This window comes from Littorina saxatilis, linkage group LG2 (assembly GCF_037325665.1).
Source record: "Littorina saxatilis isolate snail1 linkage group LG2, US_GU_Lsax_2.0, whole genome shotgun sequence".
In the NCBI taxonomy this organism is placed as follows: domain Eukaryota; kingdom Metazoa; phylum Mollusca; class Gastropoda; order Littorinimorpha; family Littorinidae; genus Littorina; species Littorina saxatilis.
The window spans coordinates 40,493,243-40,507,076 of record NC_090246.1 but is presented as its reverse complement, the minus strand read 5'-3'; the positions used below and the strand labels follow the sequence as shown (position 1 = coordinate 40,507,076).

The 13,834-nt window shown below is 44.8% G+C and overlaps 1 protein-coding gene across 2 annotated transcripts in view; it reads left to right on the top strand.

Annotated features, from left to right (window-relative positions):
• LOC138958994 (protocadherin Fat 4-like) overlaps positions 1-13,834 on the top strand; it is a 104,592-nt gene that overhangs the window by 74,071 nt on the left and 16,687 nt on the right. For both annotated transcript variants that reach the window (XM_070330341.1, XM_070330342.1), the window contains exons 35-44: positions 152-404; positions 841-938; positions 1,740-1,911; positions 8,402-8,671; positions 9,194-9,562; positions 9,769-9,860; positions 10,364-10,471; positions 11,094-11,268; positions 11,595-11,689; positions 12,554-12,694. In XM_070330341.1, the coding sequence (XP_070186442.1) occupies positions 152-404; positions 841-938; positions 1,740-1,911; positions 8,402-8,671; positions 9,194-9,562; positions 9,769-9,860; positions 10,364-10,471; positions 11,094-11,268; positions 11,595-11,689; positions 12,554-12,694 (1,773 nt within the window). The remainder of the gene's footprint in view (positions 1-151; positions 405-840; positions 939-1,739; positions 1,912-8,401; positions 8,672-9,193; positions 9,563-9,768; positions 9,861-10,363; positions 10,472-11,093; positions 11,269-11,594; positions 11,690-12,553; positions 12,695-13,834) is intronic.

The window sequence follows — 13,834 nt, the reverse complement described above, 5'->3', positions numbered from 1 at the left end:
ATGGCTTTTACGAGAACCGGTGCCATTCTTGGACAGGGTCGCTATGCAGTGTACCTTCTGAAACGCAGGAAATATTCAACGCTTTTGAAATTTAAATATATAGCAACAACAGCAAAACAGTGAGAACAAAAACCAAAGCTTGCTTTTTCAGGTGGTAGCAACGGACAACAACGGTACCGGTCTGAACGGAACGACCACAGTCTCGGTCTCCCTGACGGACGTGAACGACCACACGCCTGAGTTCTCGCAGCAACACTACGACATCCACGTGACAGAAAACGCGGTCGTTGGCACGCTGGTTACCACCTTCAATGCTACTGATCTCGATGGTGACTTGGGTGCCCTGAGGTTCCAACTCTACCCTGTCGAGGGCGTGGACAAGTTTTACCTTAATCCTGTGACTGGTGGGTGTGGGATCGTTGTTTGTGTTCATCTTTGTGTTGTGTCTGTTTCTTTGTCTGTCTGCGGTCCCGCATTGCAACAGTGGTTGAGGGGACGAGTAACAAACGACGATCTGTCTGTCTGTTGTTTGGCTCATCTGTCCAGCTGCATGTTTCCGTCTCTCTGTCTCTGTCCGTCTGCCTGCCTGTCTGTCTGTCCGTCTGTCTGTCTGGTTGTCTGTCTGTCTCTCTCCCCCCTCTCTCTCGCCCCCTCCCTCACTCGGTTACTCTACTATCCCCCCTAACTGCGCACTTTCAAATATTAGCTTAACGCATACACGCAAAACTTGTTCCGTTTTTAAGCCAAAACCAAAATGGATGGCTATAGCCTCTGAAATCTTGAAACCCACCTCACTTAGCGCAATCCCCTCTAACCATTGTGTTGCTGTGTTGTGTTCAGGAGAGTTGCGGGTATCTGGCCTGCTGGACAGAGAAATCCAGGAACAGTACAACCTGACACTCGGAGTGTCTGACAGAGATTTTACGGGGAACGCAACCGTAAGTCTCTTTCGTTCACTCACTAAGGTTTACTGATGCCTTCTAACAAAAATCCTGAAATGTACAGCGGAAGTCGAAGGATTTAGAAAGACACAGGTATCTAACACGCACTTACCTCTTAGATGGCGCCATGCTTCCAACGTGGCGGGGTAAACAAACAAAACAAACAAACAAACAAACAGAGACCGGTGTGGCGCGCACATCTCTTATCATAAGGTGACCTTCAGAGTGAAAAAGCTCAGGAACGCAGACGGACAACAATAGATTGGAAGAAGGCTACTTTTAAGATTGCTGCTTGTTATGACAGCTGTTATAAGCGATGCATCGTCTGCCTCTGACTGTTTTTGTTTCTGTAGTCTGCTCCCCCCCCCCCCCCCCCCAAGCTCGTACACTTTGTTGAATAAAGAACGAGATAAAAATAATCCGAAACAGTGAACTTGTATCAACGTTGCATACTTGAAAAAAGATTTGTTTAATGTCCTATTGTAGGCACTTAGTATTACGAAAGTTTAGGTTTTAAATTTTAGCTGCCATCGAATGAAGCTGTGTTTGTTGAGAGAAGGTCATGACTGATAAGCTTTTTAATGAGCGCCTATGTGTTCTTACTTTTTTTCCAGACGAAACATGCATGACATGAATTTTATAGCTTTGAAGTATGCATCTTACACGGAGCTGTTGTGAACAAATCTTAGCTTTCTAAATGCGTGCTATTTCATTCACAGTTACAAAAGGAGGATGCAGTGGCTTATTTGTAGGATTACTTCGAAGTCTAATTTTTTTCCGCATCATATGATTGATCAGGCGACCATAACACTGGACGATATGAATGACAACTGCCCTGTGTTCAACAATCCTGATCCTTTGACGTTGACTGTGATGGAGAACCAGGATCCTCGCGTTATTCACATATTTAACGTCACAGACAGCGACATCGGCAGCAACCGAAACATCACACTCTTCATGAACGACACAGGTACGAGTTTTTACTGTTGTTATTTTTGTTGTTGTTGAGAAAACATTTCTTTCAATGTTTCAGTCGGTCATCACTTGGTCTTCGTTCTCTTCCTCTTTCTGCTTTTATTTTGAGCTTATAATTATTAACTATAACCCTAGGAGGGCTGTTTATTTCATTGAGAGCCACGCGTTTAATGCCTCCACTTCCTGAGTATTATATTATATTCATTTCATTTCATGTTTTCAAAGAAAATGGTCAACGCATTTTTTTCCCGTGGTGGCTAACGTTTTCAAGCTTTAACGCAGACGGCAAACATAAAAAATAAAATCTGCTTTACTTTGTTCTTAATTAAATAACATATTCTTACTCCAACTCACATAAATAGCATTAACTTCAGTTTGATGCGTAAGACATTGAAGTACTAACCCTGGAAACAGGGGGAGGTAACCCCCAAATCAAAACAAAACCTTGACAACAAGGCCCTGGCAGTTACCTCCCCTCACCGGCAGCCCGCGCATGCGCGGCACATATCACCGGAATACTCATTCCCTTCTTCAACACTGTGCTGTACAGACGTGTTGGTTCTGGCTAGGCTTTTCAGCCTTGGTCTCCTGTGAGGACGACCTTTTGACCCTGGTTCATCTTGCTAAGCTGTTGGTGAGATCTTTCTTGTTTACAACGTTTGTTTTTGTAACTGTTCACTGGTGAAAATTTCTTTTTCCGTTTTCACGGAGTTTGTTTTGGTTTTCACTATGGCGGGAGAGAGCAGTTGCTCTCTCAGACATGTTTAGTCTCTCCCGCCGAGCAGACTTTATTTTGTTGTTCAAGCTTAGTCTAGTGACTTATCTGTACGTTTTCTTGTTATAGCTTGTGCCGCCATTTGCATTTGTTGGTAAATGGTGTTGTACTTTGTGCTCCGTCTTACGGAGTTGTACTTTTAACACGGTGACTTTACTGTAGTGCTGCCAGGCAGGTGACTTTCGTTTTCCCGCCGAGCAGTTATTTTATTGTTCAAGCTTAGTCTAGTGACTTATCTGTAACGTTTTCCTGTTATAGCTTGTGCCGCCATTTGCTTTTTGTTTTCGTAAATGGTGTTGTACTTCGTGCTCCGTCTTACGGAGTTGTACTTTTAACACGGCGACTTTTACTGTAGTGCTGCCAGGCAGGCGACTTTCGTTTCCCTGCTGAGCAGTGTGTTCTTTTGTTAAGCTTAAGTCTTGTGACTTACTCCTTACAGGCTTGGTTGAGCTTGCGCCGTCTTTGTTCGTGTTTATGTTAAAGCTTGTTCTCCGTTCACGGAGTTGTAGTTTGAACATGGCGGTCTTTAGCGATAGCGCTGTCGGGCAGGTGACATTGTTACCTGCTGGGCAGTTCGTTCTGTCGTGTAAGCTTAGGTCTTATGACTTATCTTTTACAGATTATTTTTGTCTTTACCTGTACCGACTTTTGCGCGTTGGTGTTCTGTTGTTTACTACATGTCTCCGTCTTCACGGAGTTCTAGTCGTCAACTTGGCGGACTTGCGTTGCGACGTGCAGGGCAGGGACTTTGTTACCTGCCGAGTAGTTCGTCTTTACTTTGCTTTAGCCGGTTTGATTTTCCGTATGGATCATCTTTAGCTGTGCTATTTTATTTCACTCTTTTATGGCTGTTATCTGGTCGAGATTTTTGCGACCAGGTTAGCATAGATTCGTTATGGGTCGTTCGACCCTCTTGTTGTGTTATTGCCTACTTTGCTTTGGTCAGTAGGTCAGAGAAGGCTTGGTGTGCCGTCTTCGTGACGTTCCGCCTGGTGTCGACTCTGCTGACGCTGTCAGGGTTTACGCAGTCAGCTGCCGTGTTCTCTGCAGATGTGGCTTTCCCTCAACCGTTGGGTTCTGCCGACGAGGTACGTACTTGTGATAGTTTGAGGCATTCAGCCCCCTGTGACTAACATGGCGGTTTGTCTCGACGGTTATCCCACCCATGGCGCTGGGGCCGGTACGTCTGGCTCCTCGTCTGTGGGTTCTACTGCTTTGGCAAAGGGATTTCCGGCCACAGGATTTCTTTCGAGGGATCGTGGCACTTTCACATTGTTACCATCGACTTCCGGTTCGCAGCCTACGGGAGTTCCGGTCGTTGGTGGTAAGGGCAATCCGTTTCCTGCCTACGCTTCCGCTCAGGCGGTTGCGGACGGTGGGGGGACAGGTTGGGTCAGCTTCCGGGTAAAGCACAGGTGTGTTCCGGTCGCCTTCCCTTCCGGATTGCCAGCTACCTCTGGTTCCGGTCCGCCGGTTCTGGGGTAGAATTTTGGAAGTTCGGGGCACTCAGCACACGAGCGTGTTGTTTGTCTCGACGGTTTTCCCACCCATGGCGCTGGGGCCGATACGTCCGGCTCCTCGTACATGGGTTCTACTGCTTCGGCAAAGGGATTTCCGGCCACAGGATTTCTTTCGAGGGATCGTGGCACTTTCAAATCGTTACCATTGACTTCCGGTTCGCATCCTACGGGAGTTCCGGTCGTTGGTGGTAACGGCAATCCGTTTCCTGCCTTCGCTTCCGCTCAGGCGGTTGCGTACGGTGGGGAACAGGATGGGTCAGCTTCCGGGCAAAGCACAGGTGTGTTTCCGGTCGCCTTCCCGTCCGGATTGCCAGCTACCTCTGGTTCCGGTTCACTGGTTCCGGGCAATGGTAGCAGCTCGGTTTTGCCGGTCCCCCTTGGTGTGGTTACACAGGGTTCCGGTACGGCGAGTTCATCAGTTCCGTTTCGGGGCAATGATGGTTCCGGTCATGATCGGGCTTCATCGGACATCTTTGTTGATGATGTGGATGTTGACGAGGATTGTGACGACTCTCCTGAGGCGGAACACAACTTTCGAGTTGAGAGGAGGTTCTTACGCGCGCTGAATGCCGCCGCTGAGGTTACCTCTAGATACTTTGCAGAAGGGGTGACAACTTCGTCTTCTCGTTTAGCGGCACCACCTTTCGCATTTGGCGATTTCCAGGGTGACAATGAGACTAGCGTTCACTTCCGGTTTCGGGAGTCGCCTTCTGTAGCCTATGAGTTGGCTAAGGTGTTGAGTTCCGGTGCTGTTAGCATCGTTCCTCTGTTCACTGCTCATGGGGATACGTCGGAGTCTGTTCAGCCATGGCTGGCTTCTCCGAGCAATTGTTCTCGCACGTCGTCTTTCATGCTTTGTAACCAAAGCTGAACGGGAAGCCCAATCATTTTATTGATTCTTTTGCACTTCCGAGTTCCCCGCTTCAGGTCACTCCTGCGTTGGGGGACAATCATTTACGGCTTCGGCCAATGATGGTTCTGGGAACAAGAACTCTTTGCCAAGTAGGCTTCCAATGTCAACCCTTTTGGGTTTCAGGTTGTTGGTGGTTTTGGTATTCCGTCTCTCACTTCTGTTTCGGAGTGAAGGACTGTACGCTTTGGCATCAGCCCACACTGTCAAGGTGTTGCGGGTGTTTTGTACTAGGGATTTTGCCTATTTCTGGTTCGTTTTTTGACGTTCCAGGTAATCGTAGCACTTTGTTCTTGCCTGTCCGCAACTTCTGATGTCAACCCTTTGGGGTCCAGGTTGTTGGGAGCAGTGATGCCATGTATCTTACTTCCTGTTCTGCTGCGGCTGTTTAGGATGGTAAGGTTTTGTACGTGATGGCATCTATGATTACTGCTTGCGTAGGTCCCCGCGTCTGACTTTTAGTCTCTCAGCGGATCAGACGCGTTCTGGGTTTTCGGCCATATTCAGGGTGTTTCTTGATTGGCGGCGAAATTTATTCCGGATTTTTCTTAAGGATGCTCCTTTGTTCATGACACTCCAGGCTTCGGCCATTGTTTAGGATCTTTCTGGTCTTTTCCTGCTGCTCTCAGGATGACTACGAATCTGATCAGCTTTCTGATTACGTTAGAATCGGTTTACAGATTTTCTTTCGGGTGGTGAGAAGGTCATTCACGACAGCTGTCGGTTTTTGAGCGTTCATCGTTTTTGTCCTCTCGAGGAGGTTGTTCGGACTTTCTTTTGACTTCCTCTGTTTTGACAAGAAGTGTCTGAAGTCAGTTTGGGGGCAACATGACTTTGTCTTACCTACGGGTAGCGACGGTCCAGTTCATAGTCATAGTCATTCATTGGTGCATTCTGCCACGACCCACGAAGTTATGAGTGCTTGTTTTTGCTAGGCTTGGACTCTTAACGCAGGAAGTTTTACTGCGTCATTCGCTCGGTCTTGTTTGGGTAGTTACTCAAGCAGGTCATGCACCAGCAGTAGCCTACTTTTGGCTAACCGTTTGGATCATGTTGGGTTCACAGCTTGGTTCATTAGAGGGTGAGTGTTCTGGTAGTTTGGGTACTTCAGGAACACGTTTGCTCGTTCTTGAGATTTTCTCATCGATGAGGGCTTGATATCTTTTTCTTAGGTATCACTTGTCTTCGGAAGGAGATCGGTCACGAACTGACGTCATCTCCTAGGCCTGGCGGGCTTCACGCCCTCCCAGGGTGTATATAGCGACATTATGTTTTAACGGTCGCTACAGGGTTTGTCCTATTCAGTGCTGTGTTGACAAACTTAGGCTCTGATCGTTCCACGTTCGGCACTACAGCAAGCTCCCACTTTATGCTTGCTTCCTTTCTTGTCGATTAAATTTCATAGCTTCTTGCTAGTGAGAATTGAGTTAGACTTTTGCCGCTTTCGATTAGAGTCGCTTTGGTTTTGATGAGCTATCTCGGTCCATCTCTTGATGAGAGGTTGCATTCTCGCCGACCTGCAAATTGTTGCCTTTGTTTTCGGCTTTAAGTCATTCGACTCTTTTGTGGGAGAGTCTAGTAAGGCCAGATGTTTTCCGACATTTGTCTTGCTCTATTCTTTGAACAAGGGGCAAGTTTTTTTCTCTGGTTCATTGCGAACATTTAGCGTTTCCTCTTGGACTACGGTGCTGTGGTTTACTCAAGCCATAATCTTTTAGTGCTTCACTCCGTGGAGGGTGTTTCACTTGTGGTCGTTTGGAACTCCTTGTTCTCTTCAAGGGGAGACGCAAAGGTTCGTTTTTTATTACTCGCTCACCTCGGAGGACATATCTGGTTGTCTTCCGAACTTGCACGGCTCTTTTGAGTCAAGAGCTGTCTTTCTGGTCTAGCTGTTTGTAAGAGATTGTTCTCTCTTTTCGTCAGTCACGACCAAGACAGCGTATTTTAGGCCTTTTCACTTAGCTTAGGTCTCAACAGGCTTTACGTGAAAGGGGTTATTTATCTAAGTTGATCTTTTCTGGTGGTTTCTTTTGCCATCATTAACTTTCTATGAGTGCAAATAAAGGGGGGGGGGGGGGGGCAGTCAGCCCTTCCTCCAGCACCTGCATTAGTGCAAGTTCTAGGTTCTGGGCATCGGCTTTAGCATTCTCCAGTTCAGGAGGATGTTAAGACTTTCCACGAATGTTTGTTACCGTCGGTAGACTATGTTTCGTTAGTCTGGAGAGACGTCGTCAGGTCTTGACAAGACTTTTCTCTTTCTACGCCCTGCGTGGAAAGGGCCCTGTCGTCAAAGCTTTTATCTTTTGAAAATTAATTCCAGTTTGGAATTTCTTTTGGTTTTTAAGCTCTTTTTAAAGAGCCATAGATTTTGAGACTTGCTTGCCTTTCCTTTATGGGAAGGCTCTCAGACTCTTTTTTATGGGTATTCACTTCTCCTCGAAGGGGTAGCGTTTTACATACTTCTGGGTCTCGCGCTAGGTATTGAGTATTTTGACATACTTGTCTTGCATGGCTCCTTTTGGCTCTTGCGTTTAGACGGATAGAATCAAATTATTGCTAGGCAGTCCTGGCTAGATGGGCTTTTACACTCATTAACAGGCTTGTGAGTGCGGCAGTCTAAGGAGGTGGGAGCATTCTTTCTTCCTCTGCGTTGTCTAGAATTCATGGGGCCTGAGCTTGGACCCTTTATTCGGTGGTTCTGCTGCCAGACAATTCTCGTATGGCACCTCAGTGGTGTTCGGACGTCATGTTTAAGACGTCTTTCTTTACTACTTTTTGTGCGTGTTTTAATACCCACTGTTATGGTAGTAGTTGCTTACCAGAAATGGTTGAAGCAGGCCGGTTTCTTATCATGTTAAGTGAGTTTCCCGCCACCTTATGTAGCAATCTGCTATTTATGTGAGTTGGAGTAAGAATATGTTATTTAATCGAAAATTTCTTAATAAATTTTCATTTAATTAATATACTTACCAACTCACATAGTAAATGCCCTCCCAACCTACCCCGCAATCGTTTTTTTTTTAATGGTTGAAGGTGGTGTTTCATTGGGAATGAGTATTCCGGTGATATGTGCCGCGCATGCGCGGGCTGCCGGTGAGGGGAGGTAACTGCCAGGGCCTTGTTGTCAAGGTTTTGTTTTGATTTGGGGGTTACCTCCCCCTGTTTCCAGGGTTAGTACTTCAATGTCTTACGCATCAAACTGAAGTTAATGCTATTTATGTGAGTTGGTAAGTATATTAATTAAATGAAAATTATTTAGAAATTTTCGATTCTTTTTCAGCGGTTGGCGCTTACCTGAGTATCAGCGCCAGCGGCGAACTACGAACCAGACAGAAACTTGACAAAGAAAAGGACGATCAGCAATCCTTGACCTTCACCTTGTGGGCCAAGGACGCCGGTGTCCCGCCTTGTATGACGTCACTAGAGGTGAAGGTCGAGGTGCAGGGCGATAACGAAGAGACGCCCCAAGTATGTCAGATTACGCCAAATAGGAACCAACCAGCGTGTGGAAACAACATATCGATCACCGCTTTCACTGGGTCTGCTGAAGGTGAGGGGGGAGATTTGAACATTGAAGGACCGTCCTTGCCGTGTAGATGATTCGGCCCACTTTGTCAGATCTGTACAGGCTTAAACATTAGATAAGACCATCCCTCCACTTGGACACATACTAACAATCAACTCCCTGGACGCTTTCTGTGCAGAGTGGTGGTTTTTTTTTTACTGACAATACAAACTTAATTAATGAAATTCCTACTCTGCACAAGACGTCGCTGGGCTGATGATTTGCTTGGCATTTGCTAAGAGCAAAGAGAAATCTGTTTGTTAACTTGCCCCTTAACTCAGAAAGGCTTACCTTTAAAAGACAACAAACTCAACACCATGGCTTTTATTTTTTGTTTTGAAGATATCACTTATACTCAGAACATTTTCTGGCAGTAAAGACAACAACAACAACAACAACAACAACAACAACAACAACAACAACAACATGCAGAACTAATTTCCAGAAAGCGTACCTCTTCAAAATCAAATACATCTTTTACAAAAATATCATCATCTTTCCCCCCAGGTACCTTCCTTGCAGCATTGTCTTGGGTTGACCACGACGAAGGCGAAGGTGGTCAGGCCTCACTGTCCCTGACGAGGGATCCATACAATCTCCTCAGCCTCAACCAAACCTCTGCCTCTTCCTCTTCCTCCTCCTACACCATTCTAACACTCGCCAAAACGCTCGACCTTGATGACCTCCTCTCCAGCGGTATGCTGGGAGATGACAACGCCACCTATACGGCGGAAGTGATGGCATTGGATCAAGGGCCGCAACCCCGGAACAGCAGTGTTTTGCTGACGCTTACTGTGTTGGCGTTACTTCCCACTACGCCTGTGTTCTCAAGCGCTGTGTACAACTTCTATGTGCCAGAGAATCAGATACCTACAGGTTGGACGGTTGACTTTTGTTTATGTTATTTGTGGAAACATAGAAAGTTTGAATGAAATGACTCGGGAATGAATGTTTTTGTTGAGGTACAAAAATGGGTGCAATAATATTTTTCCTGAGTTTATCAGTATCAAGCTATCTATGGGTGTATTTAGTCTTTACTCTTAGCATTATTTTGTTTATCCATGTTAACTTCTTACTCACAGTTATCGGCAGTGTGAAAGCTACAGCAAAGAACGGGAATCAGCGCATGAATTACACACTAGTCCCAGCAGCTAACTTCACCGTCGATGACCAGGTATGCTGAGTTCAGTCTGACTGTGTATATTCGTCTGTTTCTGTGTTTCTTCGTGTGTATTCTGGCTGTATATACTGCATGCGCGCGCGTGTGTACTTATCCATTTGAGGTCTAAGAGATGTATCAGTATTGTGTGTTTAGATGTGTCTGTCTCGATCGTTTCTCTGTCAGCATCTTTGTTTTTTGAAACAATGCTTTTGAAAAGGAAGGGCATGTTTGGTCTATTCTATCAACATTCGAACAAGGTTTCTGAAGAATGTGTCTGACATAACTAGCACAACAAGTCTTGCACGGATGACTTATCATTCATACAAGAAAATAGTCTTGTTGTCCTATCTCAGTGCTTTGCTTCCACTATTTAAATCATTGTATTTTGACCCGATTTCATGTATCTGGGCCTGTCGACAATTATACTGTATATTTGGTCGTGCCTTACCTTACCTTGCCTTGCCTCTCTTAACCAATTTAGCCCTGTTGAGCTGTAAAACCTTGACGCGTTTCAGGGCAACATCTCGGCATCGCTGGAACTGGACAGAGAAGACAAGGACTTCTACACGTTCCTCGTGCTGGCCTCAGACTCCCCTCGCCCCATGGACACCGCCACTGCCGTGGTCAGTTTATCTAGTCTCTCGTACGGCGAGCAACATCTGCTTCAGTGGAACCCCCATTTTAAGACCTGATCCCTCCTTTCATTGACCTTGTTTTCTCAGACTTTCTGTTCATAATCTCTGTAAAATGACCCCCATTTTAAGTCTCCCTCCTTTTTAAGACCTTGTTTTCTCAGACTTTCTGTTCATAATCTCTGTAAAATGACCCCCATTTTAAGTCTCGCTCCTTTTTAAGACCTGATTTTTGGAGGTCTTGAAAGGGGGGTGTCAGCGAATTAGCATTGAGACAAATGGCAACATTTGATATGCTAAAAGGTTTTTTCTTACTCTCTGTGCGTATGTGTCTTGTTTCTTCTTGATCGTATTCTGCCTGATCGTATTCTGCCTGTATGTATTCGCGCGTATGTGTGCTCATGCGTGGAGTTCACGATCTTTGTCGGTGTGATTGCATTTCACTCTGAAAATCAGTATAGACAGTGATGTTTTTGTGTGTGTTTGTAATTGTCGTAGTTTGTGTTTAATGAGCTTAAAACCTGATGGACAAATCTAGACTTGTTTTCTATGTTCACAGCCTGCCAGATAGGAATGCTGCATGGTTCATTGGTTTGTACATTTTGTTTTAAAGGTTTTGGTCAGAGTGCTAGACGAAAACGACAACCCGCCACAGTTGTCTTCCCCTGTGTATGACGTCACAGTGGCGGAGAATACCCATGACGTCAAGCTAATGACGATAGTTGTTACTGACAAAGATGCCGGAGAGAATGGACGTGTCACTTTCACTTTAATCAACAACACTCTTGGTAAGATCAAGAACGATGATGATGATGATGATGATGATGATGATGATGATGATTGGGAGGAGATAGAGGAAGATAATGCGATTGATCGCTAAACGGATGGACGGAATGTCGTCAACGAGGTCTATTTGTGAAGGGTGTCTCTAAAGATTCAGTTAATGTCATTACCTGTCAAGAGAGTTTACCCCTTAACTATAACGTCTTCTTTGCAAAGTAACGTAGGCATAACAGGGGAGAAAAACCCCCACACATTTTGATAACATTTGATTTTCAGCTCAAAGAATAACTAAGTAATGATATGTCTGCTGACGTGTTCACGTGATTTGCAGGTGATGTCTTCGTTCTCAACAGTAGTTCTGGAGAGCTGTATTTGAATCAATCATTGGATCGGGAAACAAAGTATTTCTACACACTTTTTGTCAAGGTATGTTGTACAACTTAAGGTTTCAGGCAACCTACTTATCTAACTGACATAAAGGGATAATCCCTTTACTATGTTTGGTACAGTACTATCACATGCAGTATATCTTCATTGCCTTTCACGCCTGGTGGCGTGTAGGGCAGCGACGATGCAGTATATGTTATGTATTTAATAATGCATGTCTTTTTTTCTCCAAGATGATGAAGGTTACGCGTCGAAGTTGCTTGATTAAATAACATAAAAAAACAAGACACATGCTGTTTTTGATGTGTGCATTTTCAAATTTTTCAATCGCGCGTGGAATCATGTAAGTTACGACAGCATGTTTTGTTTTCCGGTTAATGCTGGCTGATTTATTAAAGAAGAACCAACATATGACAAAGTGAACGAAAAACGTTTATCATCAAAAATAAAGCAGTTTTCCTAGTTCAGTATACAAGCTAAATTATATAGCCAATGAGCACTTCTGTTTCGACTCTCGCAATCTTGAGATCAAAGAGTCATGGCTTACTTGAGCAAGATTATTTTTCCGTGTATTATCCCATCGTTATCTGCTTGTCCGTCCACATTAAACTTTCATCTTATTCTCCTATGTCGTCAAGCGGATTCTTCTACTTTGTAACTCATATTTCTTATTTCCTCACATATATTCTCCTATTTCGTCATTCGTGTTCTTTTATTTCGTCATTGGTATTCTCCGATTTCCTCATTCCTATTCTCCTATTGTGTCACTCGTATTCTCCTGTTTCGTCACTCGTATTCTCCTATTTCGAGGATGGTTAATTATAGTGGTGATACTAGCTTCCATGACCGTCTGTCCACTTCTTCCCTCGCTTTTTCACCCCACTCGTGGCCGTGTCATATCAGGCTGCAGATGGAGGGACGCCATCAAAGACCGCCATGGCTACCGTGAAAATCACGGTACAAGACAGGAACGACAACCCACCCAAATTTAGCCAAAAGCTTTATGTGGGTCATCTGGATGAGAACAGCCCTGCTGGAACACTGGTGAGTTAGCCAAGTCAGGTTATTTCTTTCTTTTTTTAATACTGTATCTCAAACATGAGAAGTGACAGCAGTGGTGCATAGCAACCGCAACTGAACATTATTGACATTTGAATACAAGTATGAACATGTCAAACGACCTAAAGAATAAACATCGGCTTAGCCCAAAACACTCTCCTAGCTATTTTCAGATGCACGTTTCTAATCCGCTTTAAAAAAAATTGCATTGAGTTTTTATTAAAATCTAAAAATCTGGTTTGAAAGTATACCGATGGAGCCATAGAAGTTTGATGCCGTCTGTGAGGTGATATATATATGTGTGTGTGTGTGTGTGTGTGTGTGTGTGTGTGTGTGTGTGTGTGTGTGTGTGTGTGTGTGTGTGAGTGTGTGTGTGTATTTATTATTGTGCTATTGATTTACTCAGAGAGCATCAGTGAAACGAAGGGAGTTAACACTATTCTTTGTTATATCACGTGAAAATGTGCTCTGTGGTTTGTTTCCCTTGCTCTGCATGCATGTGGTTTGACAGTTCACCAGAGGGTACTCCTTCGATTTTGCCTACGCAAGTCGTCACGAGTGGTCCTACACATGGTGGATAGGCTTCTCCTCTCTCACTTCGTGACGTTAGCGGTTGCAGCGATATTCAGAGGGGTATGACAGTTATGGCTCTGTGCCTTGGCAACGGAGGGTCAGAGGCTTCTTCTCTACAACCTTGAGACGATAACGGGTGACAGGGATATTCAAAGCAACAATGTGTCCATCTAGGGTGCTGGATGTCGAACGAAGTTTTAAGAACAGAAGACAAAAGAAAAAAAGTGTGTTATCCTTAACATTTACTACAAGGGTAAGGTGGAAGCTCGGAATACTTATTGTTTTCGCTCTTAGTGTTAACTTTTTTCTCGCCCTCTCATCCTCAGCTATAGTTAACAGGTTCTTGTTATAGCCACTACCCGCTTTGCCAAAAGGACGGTAAGTCCCAACTGATGTATATATAGTACATGAGAGATGTCGTTGGAGTCGGCAGTTTGCCATTCGCCGATACTTCTTTCAGATTGCCTGAAACCTGGAAACGTTCCCGCCCTTTTCATCGGCAGGGGTGCCAACCTTTATTTCACAGCTGGAGAAAAATTACACTAAGAACAG